The sequence below is a fragment of the Grammomys surdaster genome, unplaced genomic scaffold (assembly GCF_004785775.1).
Source record: "Grammomys surdaster isolate TR1022 unplaced genomic scaffold, NIH_TR_1.0 122078, whole genome shotgun sequence".
NCBI lineage: Eukaryota > Metazoa > Chordata > Mammalia > Rodentia > Muridae > Grammomys > Grammomys surdaster.
In genome coordinates, this window is record NW_021617674.1 from 7,128 (window position 1) to 27,949 (window position 20,822).

The window sequence follows — 20,822 nt, forward strand, 5'->3', positions numbered from 1 at the left end:
TTTTATGTCCTGGATGTTTTTGTTCAATTCCTTCACCTGTTTGGTTGTGTTCTCTTGTAATTCTTTAAGAGATTTTTGTGTTTCCTCTTTAAGAGCTTCTACCTGTTTTCCTGTGTTCTCCTCAAATTCTTTGAGAGTGTTATTTATGTCCTTCTTAAAGTCCTCTATCATCATCATTAGAAGTGATTTTAAATCTGAATCTTGCTTTCCTGGTGATATGGGGAATTCAAGATGTTCTAGTGTGGAAGTACTAGGTTCTAATAATGCCAATTACCCTCGTTTGCTGATGCTTATTTTCTTGCACTTGCCTTCCCTCATCTGGATCTCCTTAGTGCTACCTGCCCTGTCTCTGACCGGAGCTTGTCTTTCCTATTATCTTAGTTGTTTCAGAACTAAGATACTGCCCATATTAGCACTTCTGGGAGGCCTGGTTCCTCTGCATTTTGTGAGATTGGGTACAGAGCTGCCACTCGGGATCTACTCAGTGCTAGGACCCAGACCATAAGGAACCAGTGGTCCAGGCCAGGGGTGAATTCCTGGGTCCTTGTTGGTCCCAGTTACTCCCTGTTTGGGGAGGGTGTTGCTGTCTCCTTACTTAACATACTACTCAGATTAGAGCACCTGGGAGGCCAGCTTCCTCTGGGTTTTGTGAGATTGGGTGCAGAGCTGCCACCCAGAATCTGCTCAGTGCTCAGGCACAGAAGGGAAGGAACAGTTTTCATTTTAGTCATTCTGACAGCTGTAAGCTGGCCTCTCAGAGTCTTTGTGATTTGGATTTTCCTTATGTCCAAGGATGTAAAACATCCCTTGAAGTGAAATATCTCAGATACTTAAGATTCCTTGTTGAGCATTCTTAGACCCATGCCCCCTTTTAAATTGAATTATTTGGTTTGTCAATGCTTATTTTCTTTTGTTCCTTATATCTTTTGGAAATCATACCTCTGTAACATGTACAATTGAAGAAAATCTTTTCCCACTGTCAGCCTTCTGTTTTGTCCTTTTGACAGTGTCCTTTGGTTACAGATGCATTTAATTTCATCATGTCTCATTTACTAATTGTTGACCTTTGAACCTATACAATGGTGATATGTTCAGGAAATTGTCTCTTAGCCAATGATTTCTAAGCATTCTCCACCTTCTCTTCTATTAGTTCCCCAGTGTATCTGGAATTATTTTAATTTCTTTGATCCACTTGGACTTAACTTTGGTGCAAGATATGGATCTATTTGCATTCTTCTACATGCCAATATCCTGTCAGCTGAGCACCATTTGTGGAAGAAGCTGACTTTCTTCCTTTGCGTATTTCTGATGTATTTTTAGCAAAAACAACTTGTCTATAGGTGTGTGGATGTACTTCTGGGCCTTTGATTCAATTCCACTGATCAACCTAACTATTTTTATGCCAGTATCATGCTAGGTATTTTAAAATAGCTCTGTAGTAAAGCTTAAAATTTGTCCTTAGAATTTGTCCTTGTTATTCTTATTTTGTTTTGTTTCATTTGTGCTTTATGGAGTTTATGTGATCTTTTTGATGTCTGCAATGAATTGTGTTTGAAATTTTGATGGGGATTGCATTAAATCCTGATATTGATTTTGGTAGGACAGCTATTTTTACTATGTTAAAACTTCCAATCCATAATCATAAAAAATATTTCCATTTCTCATATCTTCTTCAATTACTTTTTACAAAGACGGGAATTTTTGTCATACAAATCTTTCACTTGCTTGCTGAGAATTACAACAGGTTCTACTATTCCAGCTCAATTCATCCTACAAAGAGAGATACTGTCTTCATGGTGATACAGAGCTCTCAAAATTATGTCAATTTTTTTTGTTAGCATATCCAGGAGGATGACATAGATTTTAGGAACTAACTGCAGTGAGCTCTATAAGACCTTGTGTTCATCATGGCAATGATTAACTGACATAAGAGTTGGTGTCATGGGTTTAAATGTGGCTAACTGGGAAGAATAAACACTGTATAGATTCAGGAGACACCTCTTCCTCCTCTGGCTCGACACAGCTAATTTATTTAGAAGTTTTCTTTCACTAAATCATTGCAGTAAATATTTAGCAATATTATTGATGTCATTGGCATAGAAATTGAAGAGGGCACAAAGACCTTAATATCACAGAGAAGCACAAAAAAATAACATGAATATTAATCATACAAAGATATCTCCTCAGTAGAGAAGATAAACTCAAATATCTGCACAACATCCACAGTGTCATGATTCTTAACATGAGAGTCATGGTTCTTAGAAACCTGGTGACATTTATGCTATCTTTAGGTTCAGACTTCACCCTAATTCCCCAAACCAGTTATCTCAGTCTTCTTCCTCTCTATGTCATTACCAATCCTTAGGGCAGATGTCACATGCACTTTATGATCTGCTGACCTCCATGCTGTGGTCAGAGACCACATTAGACTCTAGACCTTTTAGTTGTAGAATGCACCCTCATGATCAGGAGAATTTCACAAAGTGTTATCTATATCGTCACACCTTAAGTTTCATTGTATACCTGGAATTGGAATGATTATAGAAATCAGTGTTGCTTAGAGAATTCTTTGCATGTTATCTTGTGTTTAAGTATACATATAATGAACTGCTTGTGCTTAGATTTCCCAAGTCTAATGCAAGCTGGCTAAGTTACCTGAACCAAATTCTCATTCTCATCTCTTCTCTCTGGTTGCTTGCCTCTCTGACATCTGCAGAGATGCCCTTAAGAAAAAAGTTTTCCTAGAAGAAATATGCACTTAAAGCTTAATAACAGAAAGCTAATTAGTGAAAATACACAAACATTGAGACACATTCACACACATACAGACATACACACACACACACACACACACACACACACTCACACAGTTGAAAGCCCAAATATTTTACTTACTTACTTTTTTCATGACACCTTAACATTATGCATTTTACATATGCATTTGCCTTAAATTCTTACTAACTCCTGGCCTCTGACTAAACTTTAAACAATTAAACAGAGATGAGAGAAACAACTCAGGCCTATGTAAGATTTACACACAAAAATATTGATATCAGAATTCTTGGATTATTTATAAGTTTTCCATTATTCATTTATTTGTACACTTTAAAACCTGGTAACTGCACTCCTGCCAGTCTCCCTCATACAGCACCTCTCCAAATTGCCCTTCCCCTTCTTCTCTGAGAGTATGGGCCACACTTGAGTATCCTCCTCCAATCCTGATACATGAAGTCTCTGCAGCAGGGCATCATCTCCCACTGAGGCAAGACAGGCAGTCTAGCCAGTTAAACATTTTCCAGTCAGGCACCAGCTTTTGGGATAGACAGTTGCTCCAGTTTCTGGGGCACACACATGAAGACTGAATGCAGAGCTACATATCTGTTATATATGTGCAGGATGTCTAGGTCCAGCCAGTATATGGTGTTAGGTTGGTAGTTCATTATCTGACAGCCCCCAATAGTCCAGGTTAGTTGATTCAGTTGGGCTTCCTATGGAGTTTCTGTCTAATTCAGGGCCCTCAATCCTTCTCCCAATTCTTTCATAAGAGTTCCCAAGCTCCATCCAAAGTATAGCTGTGAATCTGTTTCAATCACCTGCTAGTTGGACCCTCTCAGAGAATAGCCAGGCTCTGATCCTGTCTACAAGCATAATCGAGTATCATTAATATTGTCAGGGATTGGTGCTTGCTCATAGGATGGGCCACTTATTAGTTAGCCATTCCATCAGTCTCTGCCCAAACTCTTTCCCCGTGTTTCTTGTAGAAAGGAGAAATTTTGGGTCTTAGAATTTTTTTTCTATTTTTTACTGAAAAATAGATTTTTCATACACTATATTCTGGCTACAGATTACCCTTTCCCAATTCCTCCCCAATCTTCTCCCCCAATTCCCCTCTTGTATCTAATTAGAAAAAATAGATAACCTAAAAATAATATTTAAAAAGGACAACAAAGTAAGATAACAGAAAAGCAAATAACTTGTAATATGACAAAAAAAAAAGAAACAGGAAAAAAAGCACACAAAACAAACCCCACCAAAACACAAGAAAAACATGTAGATGCAGAAACACACAAATTCACCCTCTGTGCAACCCACTGTGATACTTAATACTGTATCAGTATATGTCCATGTTCTGTAAAGGCTAGCAACTGTAGGGCTGATTACTGGGACTTCATCTAGTTTTTATGAGACCAGTTATTAACATATAACATCAGAGCCTAACTCAGCTAGCATATGCATACATTGAACTGATAAATGAGGTCTTTGAAAAGTGTTTTAACATTACTTTTGTCCAACTTACAAAAATTATACTTATGCGACTATGCATAGTGATATAAATATCTGATACATTCTAAGAGACTGGAACTTCTGATAGATTACACAGCCAGAGTTGACAACACACCAGGAAGTCACTTAAGGCTTTATACTGTGTAAGACATTTTTCTTTACCCAGAGTTTATTTGAATGTTACAGGTCAAATTTGTATTATACTTTATTTCCAGCCATTCCAACAAAAGTTCTGGTTCACCTCAGAATCCAGAGAGCTTTTTATCATACAAAATCACAGTTCCTCTTATTTGTTGTTTTATAAAACAAGAAACATGTCAATGGAGATGGTCACTGGAGAAGAAACTGATAAGGTATGGGATACTCTAGGATCACCTTCAATCAATTTCACTTAATTCACAAATATGCTTTGCAAAGTTGACAAATGCAATTTAGGTATTTAAGGAGGAGCAAACAGAAATGGGCACTCTACATAAATCTCCAAGCTAATCATCTCTGTCATCTCAGTCCCAGAGCAGCTTGCTGCTGCTCCAGGGTTTCTGACACACTAAGGATGTGGTTTCAACACTGTGTGTTTTGCACAGTAATAAACCGCAGAATCCTCTGATGTCAGGCTGCTGAACTGCATATAGGCTGTGCTGGAGGATGTGTCTGCAGTCAGTGTTGCCTTGCCCTTGAACTTTTCGTTGTACTCAGTATCACCATCTCCAGGATAAATCCATCCAATCCACTCAAGACCTTGTCCAGGTCTCTGCTTTACCCAGTGCATATAGCTGTAAGCAAAGGTGTAGCCAGAGGCCTTACAGGACACCTTTACTGAGGAACCAGGCTTCACTAGCTCAGCCCCAGACTGCTGCAGCTGAACCTGGGAGAGAACACCTGTGGAGGAAAAGACATATTAGATATCTTTATCATGTGTGTGTGGCCCATCAGCAAGTCTGGAATTGAGAGCCCCTTACCTGTAGTTGCTGCCCCTAGAAAGAGGATGATCTGGCTCCATCTCATGGTGAGATCCTGTGTTCTCAGTCACTTTAGAGAGGTCAGTGATCATGTATTGTTGTGGAGCGTGAACGCTGTTCCTGTATTTACCACCACAGGGTCACATGATTTACATATTCATGAGGAGAGTACTTCTTAGATAAGGAACTAGTCCTGCTGGAGAAGATGGAGATAGAGAACACCAGGGTTAGGCAGTGGGATGCTCAAGTCCAAGTCCTTATCCTTTCTGAGGAAATCCATCTGATACCCCTTTCAGGAGCCGTGTGCGGATGATATGGATGTAACACCACCACCTATGACCAAATAGATTTCCAGCCTGAGACAGTTGCTCCACTTCTGAAAAGGTTATCAGAGGACTTGCAGATACTTATAGGACAATGGTAGTGATGGTCAATTTCAAAAATAGCTAAGTTTACAGAATTTACAGCATCCTTACAATACATGCAATTAACCCTTGCCTTTCCAAAATGCTCTATAGTAAAGAACTCACTCAAATGACTAAAAGTAAATATACTTCAGAAATGCTTGTACGTAAATGATTACTGCAGCACCATCAAAAAGACTAAATTAGGGAAATAAAGTTTATTCTATCAACAGAGGTTTGCCTCAAGAAGGCATGTTTATATGTATAACACAACAGAAGTTTTTCTTCAAAAAACAATAGAAAACTTAAGTCAACTTTAGGAAAATGGATGTAACTATAGATAACTGTATTAATTAAGACCATATTAGAAACACAGACATTGAGTCTCTCATTTGTAGTTCTTAGATATCACACTCTTATACAGACTTATTTATACAAAATCATTGTGATGTACAAAATGAAACTTTCTAGTATAATAATGTAAAAAATAGGAGGGCAAGAAAGGAAGGGTTGAGGCTATAGGGAAACTATTCATGAGGTAGAAAAGACACTTGTATGAAAATGGTAAACATATATAAAATTGATATTTCTACTTTTCAGAATCATTTTTATTCTTTAGAATTTTCATTCCTATATAAAACATTCTATGATTAACTACTGCTACTATGACCCTCTCATTTCCCTTGGGAGTTCCTACTAAGACTTTCTCCCCCCAAAATTGACACTTTTTGGTTCATTAGCTAATAAAATAGAGTCCAATGAGTAATATTTATGTATACATAGATGGGATCATTCACTAGTACATAGAGAACCTACAAAAAAATTCCCCCAAAGTAGCTAAACTTTGCTCATTAGTCATCAAATGCCAATAGACCCTCAGCTTGAGATGGGTCCTTAGATATTCCTTCCCATGAATGCTGTGATTTTTTTTTTTATTTGTTATCCTATATTTAGTGGTACTCAGCCTTAATGTGACACTGTCAAATCCTGAGATTTTATGACATGCCTATCCAATCCATTTCTGATCTTATGTTCTCTCCAAACCTTTTGTGATGGTCTTTGGGTTTGGGGTGGAATACTTGTATAGATGACTCCTCTGTGGTTGATTACTCAGCATTCATTCTCCGAACTAGACCAGTCATGGGAATCTACATCAATCATTACACAGTTTATTCAGAAGCCTCAGTGATGAGAACAGCAACAATCTAATGCATATGTACACATTTTATGATGCAGTTTGTCAACTTGACCATTAACAATGCAGCTAGGGACTACTAGGCCTATGTCATCTATAGACAGGGGATTTTGACCATGTTTACCTGAGAAGAAGTCTTTCCTATGGAACAGGCTACAAAAATTCAATTAGAAAACACTTGGTAACTACACAACAGTCAGACACTAGTGGGTACATCTTACTTAAATGCTGATATTTTAAACTGGTAGGTCAGGTACCATATAAGATCACTGAGGCCTTTGTGTTTCTTCTAAGCAGCATGACACTGTCCTGCACTAGGAAACCTAAGCAGCAGATAGGGTATCCTGGTCAGGTTGTTTGTGGGTTTCTCTACATCCTGTACCATAGTTCTTAGCTAAGTTCAAATTAAAGAAACCTAATGTTACAATTAGAACTCAATCAGATGATAATAGTCAAGAATTCAAATGAGAAAAATAATGACATGAATGTGGAAAAAGTTTAATCTTTACTTATTGTTGATGTGAGTGTAAACTAGTTTAGTGTACTAACTATGGGTTGATGTTTGAAAATGGCATCAAAAAGAGTAAATAAAACTGTGCTGGGTTTCAGCTATATTCCTCACAAACATGTATTCAAAGGACTCTATATTATTACAGAGACACACATCCATGTTTATTGCTGCTCCATGCACAGCAGCTAGGAAATGGCATCCATCTATATTTACAACAAAGGACAAATTGATGCTGACAATATGTAGAGTACAGACCATGACATAGTCTTCAGTGTAAAACCGTTAATTATGAAGTGTATACCTATTTGGAAATCCTGGGGAAAATGCTCAATGAGATCATGCAGTTCCATAGAAAAACATGCTTCATGGTTTTTTTTTTTATGTGGTTCCATGATTTGAATATTTTATAAATATTTAGAGAACAAGAGTCTAGAAATGGGCTATTGGGGATCTGAGGAATTAAAGGATATGACATAGTAAAATAGAGGTAAAATTAAAGCAGAGAAGTCAGATAGATGAGCTATGATATTTCAAACATGAAATGGTGGTAGCAAACAGAGAATAATACATTGGTGCAACATAAACCAAATTAAAGGATGATAAGAGAGGTAAGATGAAATCTAAAATCTTCAATGTAAATAAAAATAAAAAAACTATAGAGGATATAGAATGTGTGTAGCACAACAAAACACATTAAGGATATTGAGAGTAAAGAAAAGGTGCATTATGGAGTAAAAAGCAACAAAACTTAAAAAGTGTTTTTTAGACTAATAGTCAAAAAATAATCAATACTTCGTAGTTGCCTAGCACACATTTCAGAATAGCTTCATGTTTATGGGTTAATTTTATGTTGAGGAATGTAGTATGGATTTATGGATCTGGTAATATAATATTTTTACATTTAAGGAAAGTGTGTGAAAATCTGGTGATATGCAGAATTGAAGTTTAGATATTAGTATTAATTCAGTGGTCTGGTTCTGGTCATGCTTTACTGATATGTGAGTTATACACTTGCAGAAAGCTGAGTAAAATTTAGTACATTTACACAATGGAGTATTACTTAGCCATTAAAAATAATGAATTCATGAAATTCTTAGTCAAGTGGATGGAACTAGAAAATATCATTCTGAGTGACGTAACCCAATCACATGGTATGCACTCACTGATAAGTGGATACTAGCCCAAAAGCTTGAAATACACAAGATACAACTCATAGACCACATGAAGTTCATGAAGAAGGAAGACCACAGTTTGGGTACTTTGGTTCTTAGAAGGAGTAACAAAATACTCACGGTAGCAAATATGGAGACAAAGTGTGGGACAGAAACACAAGGAGGGGCTGTCTCCTGTCTAGAAACTGCTCCACCTAGGTATCCATCACATGTGCAGTCACCAAAGGCAGATGCTGATGTGGCTTCCAGGAAGTACATGGTGACAGAAGCCTGAGATACCTGGCTCCTTAGAGGTCTGCCAGAGGCTGACATATAAAGAGGCAGATGCTCACTGCTCTCCACTGAACTGATCATGAGGTTCCCAATGGAGGAGTTAGAGAGAAGACTGAAGGAGCTGAGGGGCTTGGAGCCCCATGAAGAGAGCAACAATACAACCAGAGCTTCCAGTGTCTACAACACTAGCCTGAGACCACATAGGGAGAGACCCATACCTCCAGCTGTATATGTAGGAGAAGATGTCCTTGTCCAGCATAGGTAGGAGAGGTAGTCCTTTGTTCTGTGAAGGCTGGATGCTCCAGTGTGGGGGAATTCCAAGGAGGAGAGGTGGGAGTGGGTGGGTCGGTGGAAGCAAATCCTCATACAGGCAGGAGGAGGGAGTATGCTCTAGGGGTTTCTGGGTGGGGGAGGAATGGGGAAGAGGATAACATCTGAAATATAAATGAAATGTCAAATAAAATTAATTTAAAAAGAAAAGAAAGCACAGGGGTGAGCTTTGTGTTTTATTTTAATGTAGAAGTCTTTGAACCTGCATGGGACGATGGTGTATCTCCCAAGGAAACTGACTTCGAGACATAAGAGGATCCATGCAGATATGAACCTACAGAGACTGTGACAGCATGCACAGGGTATGCACAAACTCCACCCAAATGGAGAGCCAGTGTTTACAGAACATGGCCACAGGTTCTCCCCCTTAATCCAGAAGATTTAGAAATTGACTTTCATGTCCAAAAGAAAAATATATCTTTCTCCAATAGATCATTATTGGTCTTATTAACCACATTTTATGTTGGATGCATGTCTAAGAGTAGAAGGCCAACACAGAATGAACTAAACAGCGTTTTTGTAAATATTTACTCTCATTGTTTTCTGCATTAATTTTGTCGCACATGTCTTTTGAATATATATTATGGTGACAGAGTTGCATTTTTATGTGTTTGTGTATATGTATGTGTGTGTGTTTTTGTATGTTTCATCTTTTTAAATTTTTATCCACACTTTATGTGTTTTATCTTTCTATACAAAAAATGAAAAGGTGAGTAGGTGGGTGAGGGGTAAAAGTTCTGGCAGAAGTTTTGAAAGAATATCAGTGATTAGAACACATTGTAAATTATAATATATATTCTTTATTACTTTTGCTTTCTATAGACCAGTCATTACTGCCCTCCGAGTCCAACCTTCGACAGTTCCTCATCCCATTTGTCCTTCTCCCATCTTCAAGAGGATGACTCCTCCCCACCAGGCCTCCTAACTCCACGGAGCTTCAAGTATCTTGACTGATAGGTGCATCTCCTCTTATTGAGGCCAGACCAGGAACATCTCTACCATATATGTGTCAGGGGTCTCACACAAGCACATATATGCTGCCTGGCTGGTGGCCCAGTGTCCAAGAGATCTCAGGACTCTGGATTTATATATACAAGAAGACAAGAAAATATAAGTCTTTCAAGTGTTTAACAGAGAATTTTCACAAAGTTTGAGCATGGGAACGTTACATGTCAGTCACAATAAGTACAAGTAGGTTAAGAAAGGAAACCACAGAGGATACAGAGTCCCTCTCAACACCCAACACTCTTTCTACTGGGGATTCTTAGATCCTTTGTGCCTCCTGCTGGTCATAGATAATATGAGCTTATTCTCCTAATTTAAACTAATATGAAGATCATAATACTTGCAGATATAGTACAAAATGGGTGCAGGAGCTTTCCTTGAATAAATGGACATATTATTGTATACCACTGTTCTATTCCTCCTTTTCACTGTGTATTATTTTTCCCTTGTCCTCTGCTTGGGTCCTTTTTCTATTGACTACAAATCCATAGCAGTTCCTTTTGGACCTATGTATATTTCTTGTTTCTGAACACCACTTAAGGGACTGGACACCAATTCCACTATTCTAGGTCCTTTGCAGATAGGATTGTGTCTGGAAACTGGCTTGTATCTTCTTATTCTGATTCCTTCACAGATTGATACAACATAGTGTTCTCAGTAGTTAGATCTATAAGATGAAGGGATACTCACTTTAGAAATGTTTTAGGGAATCTCTTAAATGTTCAGTATGTACCTTACCTTTGAGGTCACTCACCAACAAATTCTACAGCTCTTTCATCTGCAACAATGTCCTGAATCATCATCTGGAATTACTAAACACTGAGGACCACTCTCACACACATTATTCCAAAAGCTGTAAAAGATTGTCTTTTATCAATTTAGGTAGTGTTCTGTGACAGTCATTCAAGTGATTACAGGGCAGGATATTGGAAATGGGGAAGTCTATTAGTATGAAATCAGTGATCAATTCATAACACTGTATTTCTCCATCCCCTGAATCTCATGGAAGAACCTGGGATAATTAAAAATATTTGTTGAGAGTATTTCCATATAACAAGAAGGTGGTTGCAAATACCTTTAATCCTGGGACTTGTGAGATAGGGACAACTAATCTCTGAATTTGAGGCTAAACTCATCTGCAGAGAGAGTTCCAGTACAACCAGGTCTATATAGACAAAAAATCCTGCGTTGAAAAATCAAAACAAAACAAGAATACTTTAACAGAAATGTTGGTCACACCCTAGGAAGTAGACATTGATTGACTGCGTGATCAAACATTTCTGCTCCAAAGTTATTGACCCAAGAATGGTCGATATATGTGCTCACATTAACACCAACATGGATTATAAGAATATAGTTTTACTATGAATTCTGTAACTCTGAAAAAAATCAAGACTCATGTTTATTGATTATAGATTTAAGCCTTACCTTCCTCTTGTTCCCAACTAGCTCTTATCACTTAAATTAACCCATGTATGTTAATCTATGTTCTGCTAAATTGCTCATTATTTAACCCTGTTCTGCTCCTTCCTCCATATGTAATCAGCCAAATCTTCCCTTGACTCTTTCCCAGAATTCCTATCTCTCCCAGGAAGTCCTGCCTATTTTCTCTTCCTTTGTGACAGGCCATCAGCTTTTTTATTAAACCAGTCAAATGCTGGGAGAGGAAGTGTTGACAAAATATTATTAGAGATATGAACACAATACCAAACACTGGTCTGTATTGAAATTTCTGCTGCCCCAAAATCAATGTATATAAAAAATATAAAAAGAATCTTTCCACAGTGCACAAAAAGATTAACCCAACACAGAAATATATAGAACAAATTCACTAATTTAATATTCCTTCTTTCTGAATCGTATATGCAAAGTCTCTACAAAATTTCCTTGTAAAATGAGAATTAATTTTTGTGCCTCTTATTCCAATCTTCAACACTTAACCACAATTTGAGCAAGTCTACAGGGTAAACTTCCCAGTCATCTCAGTTCCATCACACTTTTCTGCTGCTTCAGCCTTTCTGACATGTCTTAGAGCCAAACTGTGACACTGTGACTGACACGTTAACAGATATCAGAGTCCACACACATTAGACTGCTGGGATTCATTAAGCTATATTGAACACTGGGGCTGTGTCATCTTGTTTGTAATAACAGAGATTTGTCTGGCTGTGCCCATACTTAATTATGAGTGGAAGAGAGCATTGCATAAGAAGGTTCTGTTCATGTTCTGTTCATATTCTGAGAAATCAGTATGGTGGTTCCTGAGAAAACTGGGAATAGTTCTATCAACTCCTAGGCATATATGCAAAAGATGATCCAATATATAACAAGGACACATGCTCCATTATGTTCATAGCAGCCTTATTTATAATAGCCAGAAGCTGAAAATAACCCAGATCTCTGTAAACAGAGGAATGGATACAGAAAATGTGAATGTTTTCACAGTTGAGTACTACTGAATTATTAAAAACAATGAAATCATGAAATTGGCATGCAAATTAATGGAACTTGAGCTGAGTCTTTGTCAGATAATGAAATATTTTGCAAGTAAATCTGAAAACCAGGACGGATGTAGCACATCACACCAGATTGAAAGATTCTCATACTCATACCTGCTGGTCATATGATGTCCACTGAGATCTAAGGCGTGGTGTAGAAAGGCTCAGTCCCTATGGGAGTATTCAAGTAAAGAGGGAACAGGAGATGGTTTGAGTCCCTCTTTAGCAGCTGCTGCTAAGTAGATACACTGCTAAGTGGCAGTGTTTGCACTAGCAGAGAGAGTACAACTGCCATTATTCCTCCTACCAAAGCCTGCAGGGTACTTGGCTAGCAAGCTAGATACAACAGCTAGAAACTGAGGTCAGGGCTATTGGGCAGGAAGTGATCTTGGTGGGTTCAGGCAGTTTCCAGTGATGAATGGAAAGAGATTGATCACTTACCATTGAAGTACTACTGCTGTAATGACAGAAGCTCTCTGAAAATCTGTGAAGAGTAATTCTCACATGTTTATTTCTTCAGCATAGGATCTTATATACATGTTGCGGTGGGTTCTGGGTCTGATAGTAGATGATTTCTATTGGGTTGTTCTGACATGTTAGGGATGCCTCATCTGCATGTGGAGGTGTCTGAAGTACTGCTCCTATGTGGTTGATTGTTAAAATCTTCTCCATGGGGGTGCTGTGGTCATGTAAAAGCAGCCTGATCAAAAGGAGGTGAAGGATTTCCTACTTTCTGGTATATATGAAGTTCCAAAGCTTGCAACCCACTCACCCTTACCAAGTTTACTAGTATGATCTACTTCCCCACATCTCCTACTTTTCTCTTTTATAAAGGAGAGGTTTCATCAAAATAACTGTCTCCTATGTTGGAAACAGTTTGATATTGAACCAAGACCTGAATAGTACTAATCTTTGCAATGGTACCCATCAGTTGATTTAGAAAATTGAATAAGGCATGGTACCAAAAAAGCAAGGCTGCAATAGCTAGTATAGGGCCAAGGAAGGGAAGACGCTAGGCTACTGAGGGTTTAGAATACCAAGGGATAGTGGTGTTGGGAGTATAGCCTTCCCAGACATTCTCCTGGAGCTCTTTGTGTATTTGTTCATCTTGTTCAACCAGCCCAGATTCATTGACGTAGAAGCAACATTCTTCCATCCCCCAGCAATGCACAATTAGTTGCCCGTCACCAGCATTCGCTGTCACCGTAGTTTTGATCTTAGCCATTGTGACATTTGTAAGAAGAAATCTCAGACACATTTTGATTTGCATTTCATTGTTGGGTAAGGATGTTGAACACTGCTTTAAGTGCTTCTCTGCAGTTAGTGAATTCTTCGTTAAAAATTCTGTTTAGACCTAAAAAACATTTTATATTGAATTATTTGGTTTGTTGACATTTAGTTTGATGTATGTTTGAGTATATATTTTGTATATCATCCTTCTGTCAAATGAGGAGTTGGGAGAATCTTCTACCATTCTCTAAGCTACTGTTTTGTCCTATAGATGGTGCACTTTGCCTTACAGAGCATTCCCAATTTCATTAAGTTCAATTTATTGCTTGTGGCTCTTAGCACTTGCCCTATTGGTATTCTCTTAGAGATGTTGTCTACTATGCCCATGAGTTCTAAGATATTCCCCACATTCTCTACTTTAGGCTCAAGATTTCTGGATTCATATAGAGGTCTGTGATCCAGATGGTCTTGAGTATTGTTCATGGGAACACATATGAATTGCATTGTTCTAAACATAAACATTTAGTTAGACCAGTATAATTTGTTGATGCTTTTGTTCTTCCATTGTGTATTTCTGACTATTTTTTTTATAAACAAAAACTAGATGTCCTTAAATATGTGTATTTGTGTCTGGATTTTTTCTTGATTCTGTGTATTATCCTTTTTTGTTTTATTGTATTACACTGATGTTTTCTTTACTATAGCTCTGTAGTACACTTTGAAATAAGGGATGCTGATACCTCCAGATGTTCCATTCTAGCACAGGACAGCTTTAGCTGTCCAGCATTTTAAAAATTTTGTACATAAGGTTTAGTATTATCTTTTCAATATCTGTAAAGATCTGTATTGAAATTTTGATGTGTGTTACATTGACTCTGTCGATCGCTTTTGGGAGGATGTTCACTTTTACTATGTAAACCCTGCCAATCAAGGAGCACAGCAGATACTTTTTTTTCTTTTGTTATCTTCTTAATTTTTTGTTTAAAGACTTGAAGCTTTTGTCATACAGGTCTATCACTTTCTTGGACTAGAGTTAAAAGAAAGTTCTAATTTTCCTATGGATAGTTTTATTCAATGATAATATAACCTGTCTTCATGATGATTGAGAGTATTTTCAAAGTGTGTCATTCATATTTCTGTAGCATTTCCATGAGAACAACATAAATTTTAGGGACAAACACAAGTAATCTACCTCAGATTTTGTGTCTATAGGGACAAGGCATAACTAACCTAGGAGATGGTTTCTTAGCTTTCAAGGGGGTGACTAAGAAAAATGCATTCTTCATAGAGTGAAGAAACAGCTCTCTGCACTGTCCCTCAGGTTCTGCACAGCTAATTTATTTTAATGTTTTTCTTTCACTGACACATGGCAACAAATATTTATCAATGACATTGACATGAAGATTCTAGAGGGCATAAGAGTATTCATTCACAGAAGCACTAAGAGAACCAGAAATTTTAGTCACACAGGGATGTCACCTAAAGGAAGGAGATAAAAAATCAAACATCAGCACTCCATTCAGAAAACTGAGAGTGAAGGTTCTTAATAACCTCTTGATCCTTTTGCTATCTGTAGGAACAGCACACACTCTAATTACCCAGAATGATTATCCAAACTCTTCCATCATTAGACTATTTGCCATCCTTAGGGGATGTGTCCCATATATTTAAGGCCTCCTGATCTGTATGTTGTTGGTCAGAGAGCACACTAGGCTCTAGACTTTTGGAAAAGAACCTTCCCTCATCTTTACAATAACTTCATAAAATAGGATTTATACAGAAACCTTAAGCTTTATTGTTCACTGGGATTTTGAATGAGATGGAACAGATTGCTGCCTGGATATCCTTTTCCAACTTCAATTGTATTGAAATATACCTGTCATAAACTGCCTGGCTTAGACTCCTCAATGTCTGTTCCAGGTTGACAAAGTCATTTGTACCATGTTCACATTCTCATTTCTTCCCTTGCTTTGTTTACCACTAGGACACCTGCAGGGATGCCTTCAATAATTAAAAAATATTCTAGTAGAAAGTGCTCTGTGCACTTAGAGATGAATATTGGAAAGATCATTCCTAAAACTACACACACACACATACACACACACACACACACTGAGGAGGAGGAGGAGGAGGAGGAGGAGGAGGAGGAAGACGGAGAGAGAGAGAGAGAGAGAGAGAGAGAGAATGAGAGAGGCAAACACCCAGATATTTTATTAATGTATTTCACTATAACTTATAATTATGCATTTTACATATGCTTTATCCTTACAACTTTTCAGACCTGGCTTCAGATTTACTTTAAACAATTTAAACCAAGACATGAAACCTAAAAAATGGGCAATTGTGCATGTGGGCTATTTGCACAAAAAACATGTTATCAGAATTATTTATTTATTAAGTTTTTAAATTCTTTTTTCTATTTTTTAATTGAAAATACATTTCCTCCTTCAATATATTCTGAATACTGACTTCTCCTTCTTAACAACTCCCCAATTTTCTCCCTTCTTGATTGTGCTTCTTTATCTAATTAGGAAACAAACAGAACCTAAACATAATGAAAAAGAAAAACAAAATGATGTGAAGGAAAGCAAACAAACAGGAATACAACAATACAAACAGAAAATAATTACCAGAAACAAAGCAGAAGAAACACATGTGGATGCAGCAACACACGTTCAAAAATACACTATAGAACAAAGAAGGGCAAAAGGTAGGCAATATACTATGAGAGTTGATGCTGTATCAGTATAGGTCCATGTTCTAAAAAGGCTAGTGACTGTAGGAATGATTACAGAGACTGTGAAAGAAGTAAATATGGGATCAAACACTTATGTATAATCTTAGAACCTACCTCAGTTAACAAGTACATACATTGTGTTGGTAAATGAAATTCACGAAAAGTGATTTAATAATATTTCCACCAACCTACAAGAATTATATCTTCATGACTTTGCATTCTCATATAAATATTTTTTACATCTTATGAGAGCAGTACTACTGTTGGAAAACACAGCCAGATTTAACTACACAACTGAGATTACTTATTACTTAAGACTGTGAAGGAGTTTTTGCACAGATGTTGGTGATTTGGATTTTATAGGTCAAATTCATATTATGCTTTATTCCCAACAATTTAAAAAGTTCTGGTCTCTCAGGATCCAGTAATATTTTTATTATGCATCATCACGCTGTTCCCATTTACTTTTTTTTTTTATTGAGTAAGAAACATGTCAATGGAGGTGGTCACTGGTGAAGAGATTGACAAGTTACGGAGAACTGTAGGTTAATCCTAAACCAGCATCACTTTATACATAGATGTTCTTTAACAAAGTTGACAAATGCACAATAGGTCTGTGAGGAGGAGGCAAATTAGTGGACATTCAAAATTACTACTTCTAAGCTAGTTTAAAGGTTAGTCTTTTTGTAATTTAGTCTCAGGGCAGCTTTCTGCACCTCCAGAGTTTCTGAAACACTCAGGATGTGGTTATAACACTGTGTCTTGCACAGTAATAGACTGCAAAGTCCTCAGATATCAGGCTGCTGAGCTGAATATAGGCTGTGTTGGAGGATTTGTCTGCAGTCAAGGTGGCCTTGCCTTTGAATTTTTCATTGTAGTGAGTACCACCATTTTCAGGATAATTATCTCCAATCCATTCCAGGTCCTGTCCAGGCCTCTGCTTTACCCAATTCATATCATATTTGGTGAACTCATAGCCAGAAGCCTTCCAGGACAACTTCACTGAAGTCCCAGGCTTCACTAGCTTAGCTCCTGACTGCTGCAGCTGAACCTGGGAGTGGACACCTGTGGAGAGAAAGGCAGAGTGGATTTCATTGTCACCTTATATCCTGTCTCCACTTCAGATTTAGAACTGGTGAACACCTTACCAGTAGTTACTGACAGCAGAAAGAGAAACACCCAACTCCATCCCATGGTTAGAGTCAGTGTGTTCAGAAGAGAACACTGATCATATTTTGTTTTCAGGACATCCATATATTTACTGCCATAGATTCGGGCAATTTGCCTATTCATGAGTAACCAAATTTTTACATAAGAACCTAGTACAGCTGGAGAAGAACTGGAGGGGAAGGACTGAAAAGGCACATGGGTCTGGCAGCAGAATGCTCAGGTCCAAGTCTTAATTCTCTCTGAGGAAATCCATTCCATATACTTCCCTGAGCTCTGAGCAGATGTTGTGGATTTAACTTTCAGGGCTAAGCTGTCAAAAGATTTTTAGCCTGAGTCTATTGCTCCTCTTTGACACAATGTCATCAGATTGTTCTATGATCAGATTGTTGTTATGATGATGATTAAAATGACGGAAAATTCCAAAAATTTTTGAGAATTTTCTACTTTCAGATATATGACATTAATATTTGCCTTTCCAACATCTTCTGTATTTCAAAACTCACTACAATGACTAAAAGCAAATGTCCTGTCTGTATACACATAGAGTCATCACTAGTATAATACTGAGTCTCCTGAAATATTACCCCCAAAAGTGAATAAATTTTGCCCATCACTCATCAAATGTCAAAGACTTTCTGCTTGGTGTTGCCCCTCAAGGGCTCCTCCACATCCATGTTGTAATGTTTTGTAATATGGTATATATTTTTATTTCATGAGAAAAGTATACATATGCAGAAAAGTGTGTGTATTAATCTCAGAGGATAATTTACATCATCCAGTTCCAAGAGATTTACCTAATATTGCTAAGCTTACCAGGAGACAGACATCTTTACCTGCTAAGCCATTTTGAGGTCTCCAGTGTTGTAATTTTTACTGGTTTAATTTGTGTGTGGGGGGGTGTGGGTGTGTGTGTTATGTTGGTAAATATAGCTACTGAGAGTTCATGTTAGCAGTAAGATCAGGGTAATCCCAAGAGGTAGAATTTGATATCATTCAACCCCATTCTCTGTATCTTACATCCTTTCTTTTTCCTGTTTTATAACGGTCTTTGATTTTTGGGTGAGAGGTTGGTATCATTGACTCATCTGTGACTGATTACTCTGTGAATCATTCTAAGCAATCTGACCACTCATGAATGTCTGCATCAGTCTTTACATACAACACATGGGAGGCTCTGTGATCAAGGCTCAGATAGTCTGCTGGGTATAAACATAAATATTTATAAGGCAGTTTGACAAAATGGCCTTTATCAATACAACTGAAGTCTACTAGAGCCTCTGTCTTCTCTAAACATGATCTTTAACCACACTTACCCAGGATGATATCTTTCCTATGAAAATTCACCAAAAGTAATAAATACAATTATGTTGTATCCCAGTCTATCCCCCCCCAAACATGTACTACAAAGACTCTACATCTTATTATAACGACACTTGCACATCAATGTTTATTCACAGCATGGCATTCATGCTTATTCACAGCATATACAGGAAGGAATCATCCCAGATTTCCAACAAATCATAAATAAAAAGTGACAAAGTTTTGTATCTAGAAAAAAATATAACTCAGTGGTAAAACGTGAAATATGTAATCTATATGTGTATGCAGGGAACTATAGGAAATATACTGAATGGTCATCCATGTCCTTAAGGCAAGTGCTTCATGTTCTTATTTATATATGTTGCAAGATTTGGTTACTTTTTTGTTGTATTTAATTGTAGAAGCCAATAGAGTAGAATTGGGTCACTAAGGTATAGGGATTTTACAAAGATGATATAATGATATAGACATAAAATAGCTAGTAAAATATTTTAAAATTGAGCAGATTATAAGAGCCAAGATGGTTCATGATCCAAAGGAATGAGTGTCTTCCAAACACAGTTGGATTGATGTACATATGAATTCACAGAGAAAGTGGCTTTAGGCACAGAGCCTGAACCATGTCAACCCACATTATAGTCCCACATTGAGAGAGCAAAATGAACACTGTTCCTCACCCCTAACCAAGACATTCTGCAATTGACACTCACATACAACGAAAAAATTAGTTTTCTTCAGTGGAGTCTCACAGAAGATACTAAGCACAATTAATCATGGAAGACATGCTTAGCAGTTGATAGCCAACAAAAAATAAAGTCAATGTGATTTCTGCAGATAATTTTTCCAATATCACCTTCTTGAGATCTTTGTCTAACTTAAAATTGTCTATCTATCTGTGTCAGAGATATGGGTTTATAGTTATGTCTCTCTCTCTCTCTCTCTCTCTCTCTCTCTCTCTCTCTCTCTCTTCTCTCTCTCTCTCTTTCTGTGTGTCTGTGTGTGTGTGTGTCTGTGTGTGTGTGTGTTTGTGTGTATGTACATGTGACTGTATATATGTGAGTGTGTATGTATGTGTGTGTGCATGTGTGTGTATGGATAAGTATATGTGTGTCCTTTTTTTGTTTGGGGTTTTATTTTTGTTGTTGTTCATTTTTACTCCCCCTTCAAATTTCTTTCTTGTTTTTTTCCTCTTTTTTTCTTTTTTTCTTTTTCAGAAACCTAAAACAAAGTGCGTAGTTGGGTGAGTTGGAAGGTAGGAAAGATCTAAGTTGTGGGTGGGGAAATCAGTTATTAGAATACATTGTATGATTTCATTCAAAAATTATAAAAAGCACATAAAAATAAGTAAACAGACATTTGTGAACTATTTCACAAAGAATCTTTACACTGTTTGAGCATTGAGACATCACATGTCATTCACAGCAGGGGCAGATCAGTTGACATCCTTAAGAAAGGAAACCACAAATAATAGAGTCCCCTCCACATCCATCTGTCTACGAGGATTCCTAGTGCTTAAATATGCCTGCAGTTACAAGAAAACATAATTAGTGACAATTCTGCTTAGAGAAAGTAAAAAATGACCAATCTGTTGAAAGGTCTCAATCTGAGAGATCTTCCATGAGAATCACTCCATAATTTCAGGGACTGTCAGTGATTGAGCCACCAACCAAAAAGCATACATGGGCTGAACCCAAACCCCCAGCACATATGTAGCAGATGTGCAGCTTAGTCTTC

General features: G+C 37.4%; 2 gene segments (V, D, J or C); both read right to left on the reverse strand.

Moving 5' to 3' along the window:
- Window positions 1-4,831: 4,831 nt before the first annotated feature.
- On the reverse strand, window positions 4,832-5,334 carry LOC114636103. The segment is given in 2 exon segments: window positions 4,832-5,163; window positions 5,244-5,334. Coding segments are annotated over 2 exon segments (378 nt in total).
- A 12,000-nt stretch (window positions 5,335-17,334) lies between these two features.
- Window positions 17,335-17,792, reverse strand: LOC114636102. The segment is given in 2 exon segments: window positions 17,335-17,663; window positions 17,747-17,792. Coding segments are annotated over 2 exon segments (375 nt in total).
- Between the last annotated feature and the right edge of the window lie 3,030 nt (window positions 17,793-20,822).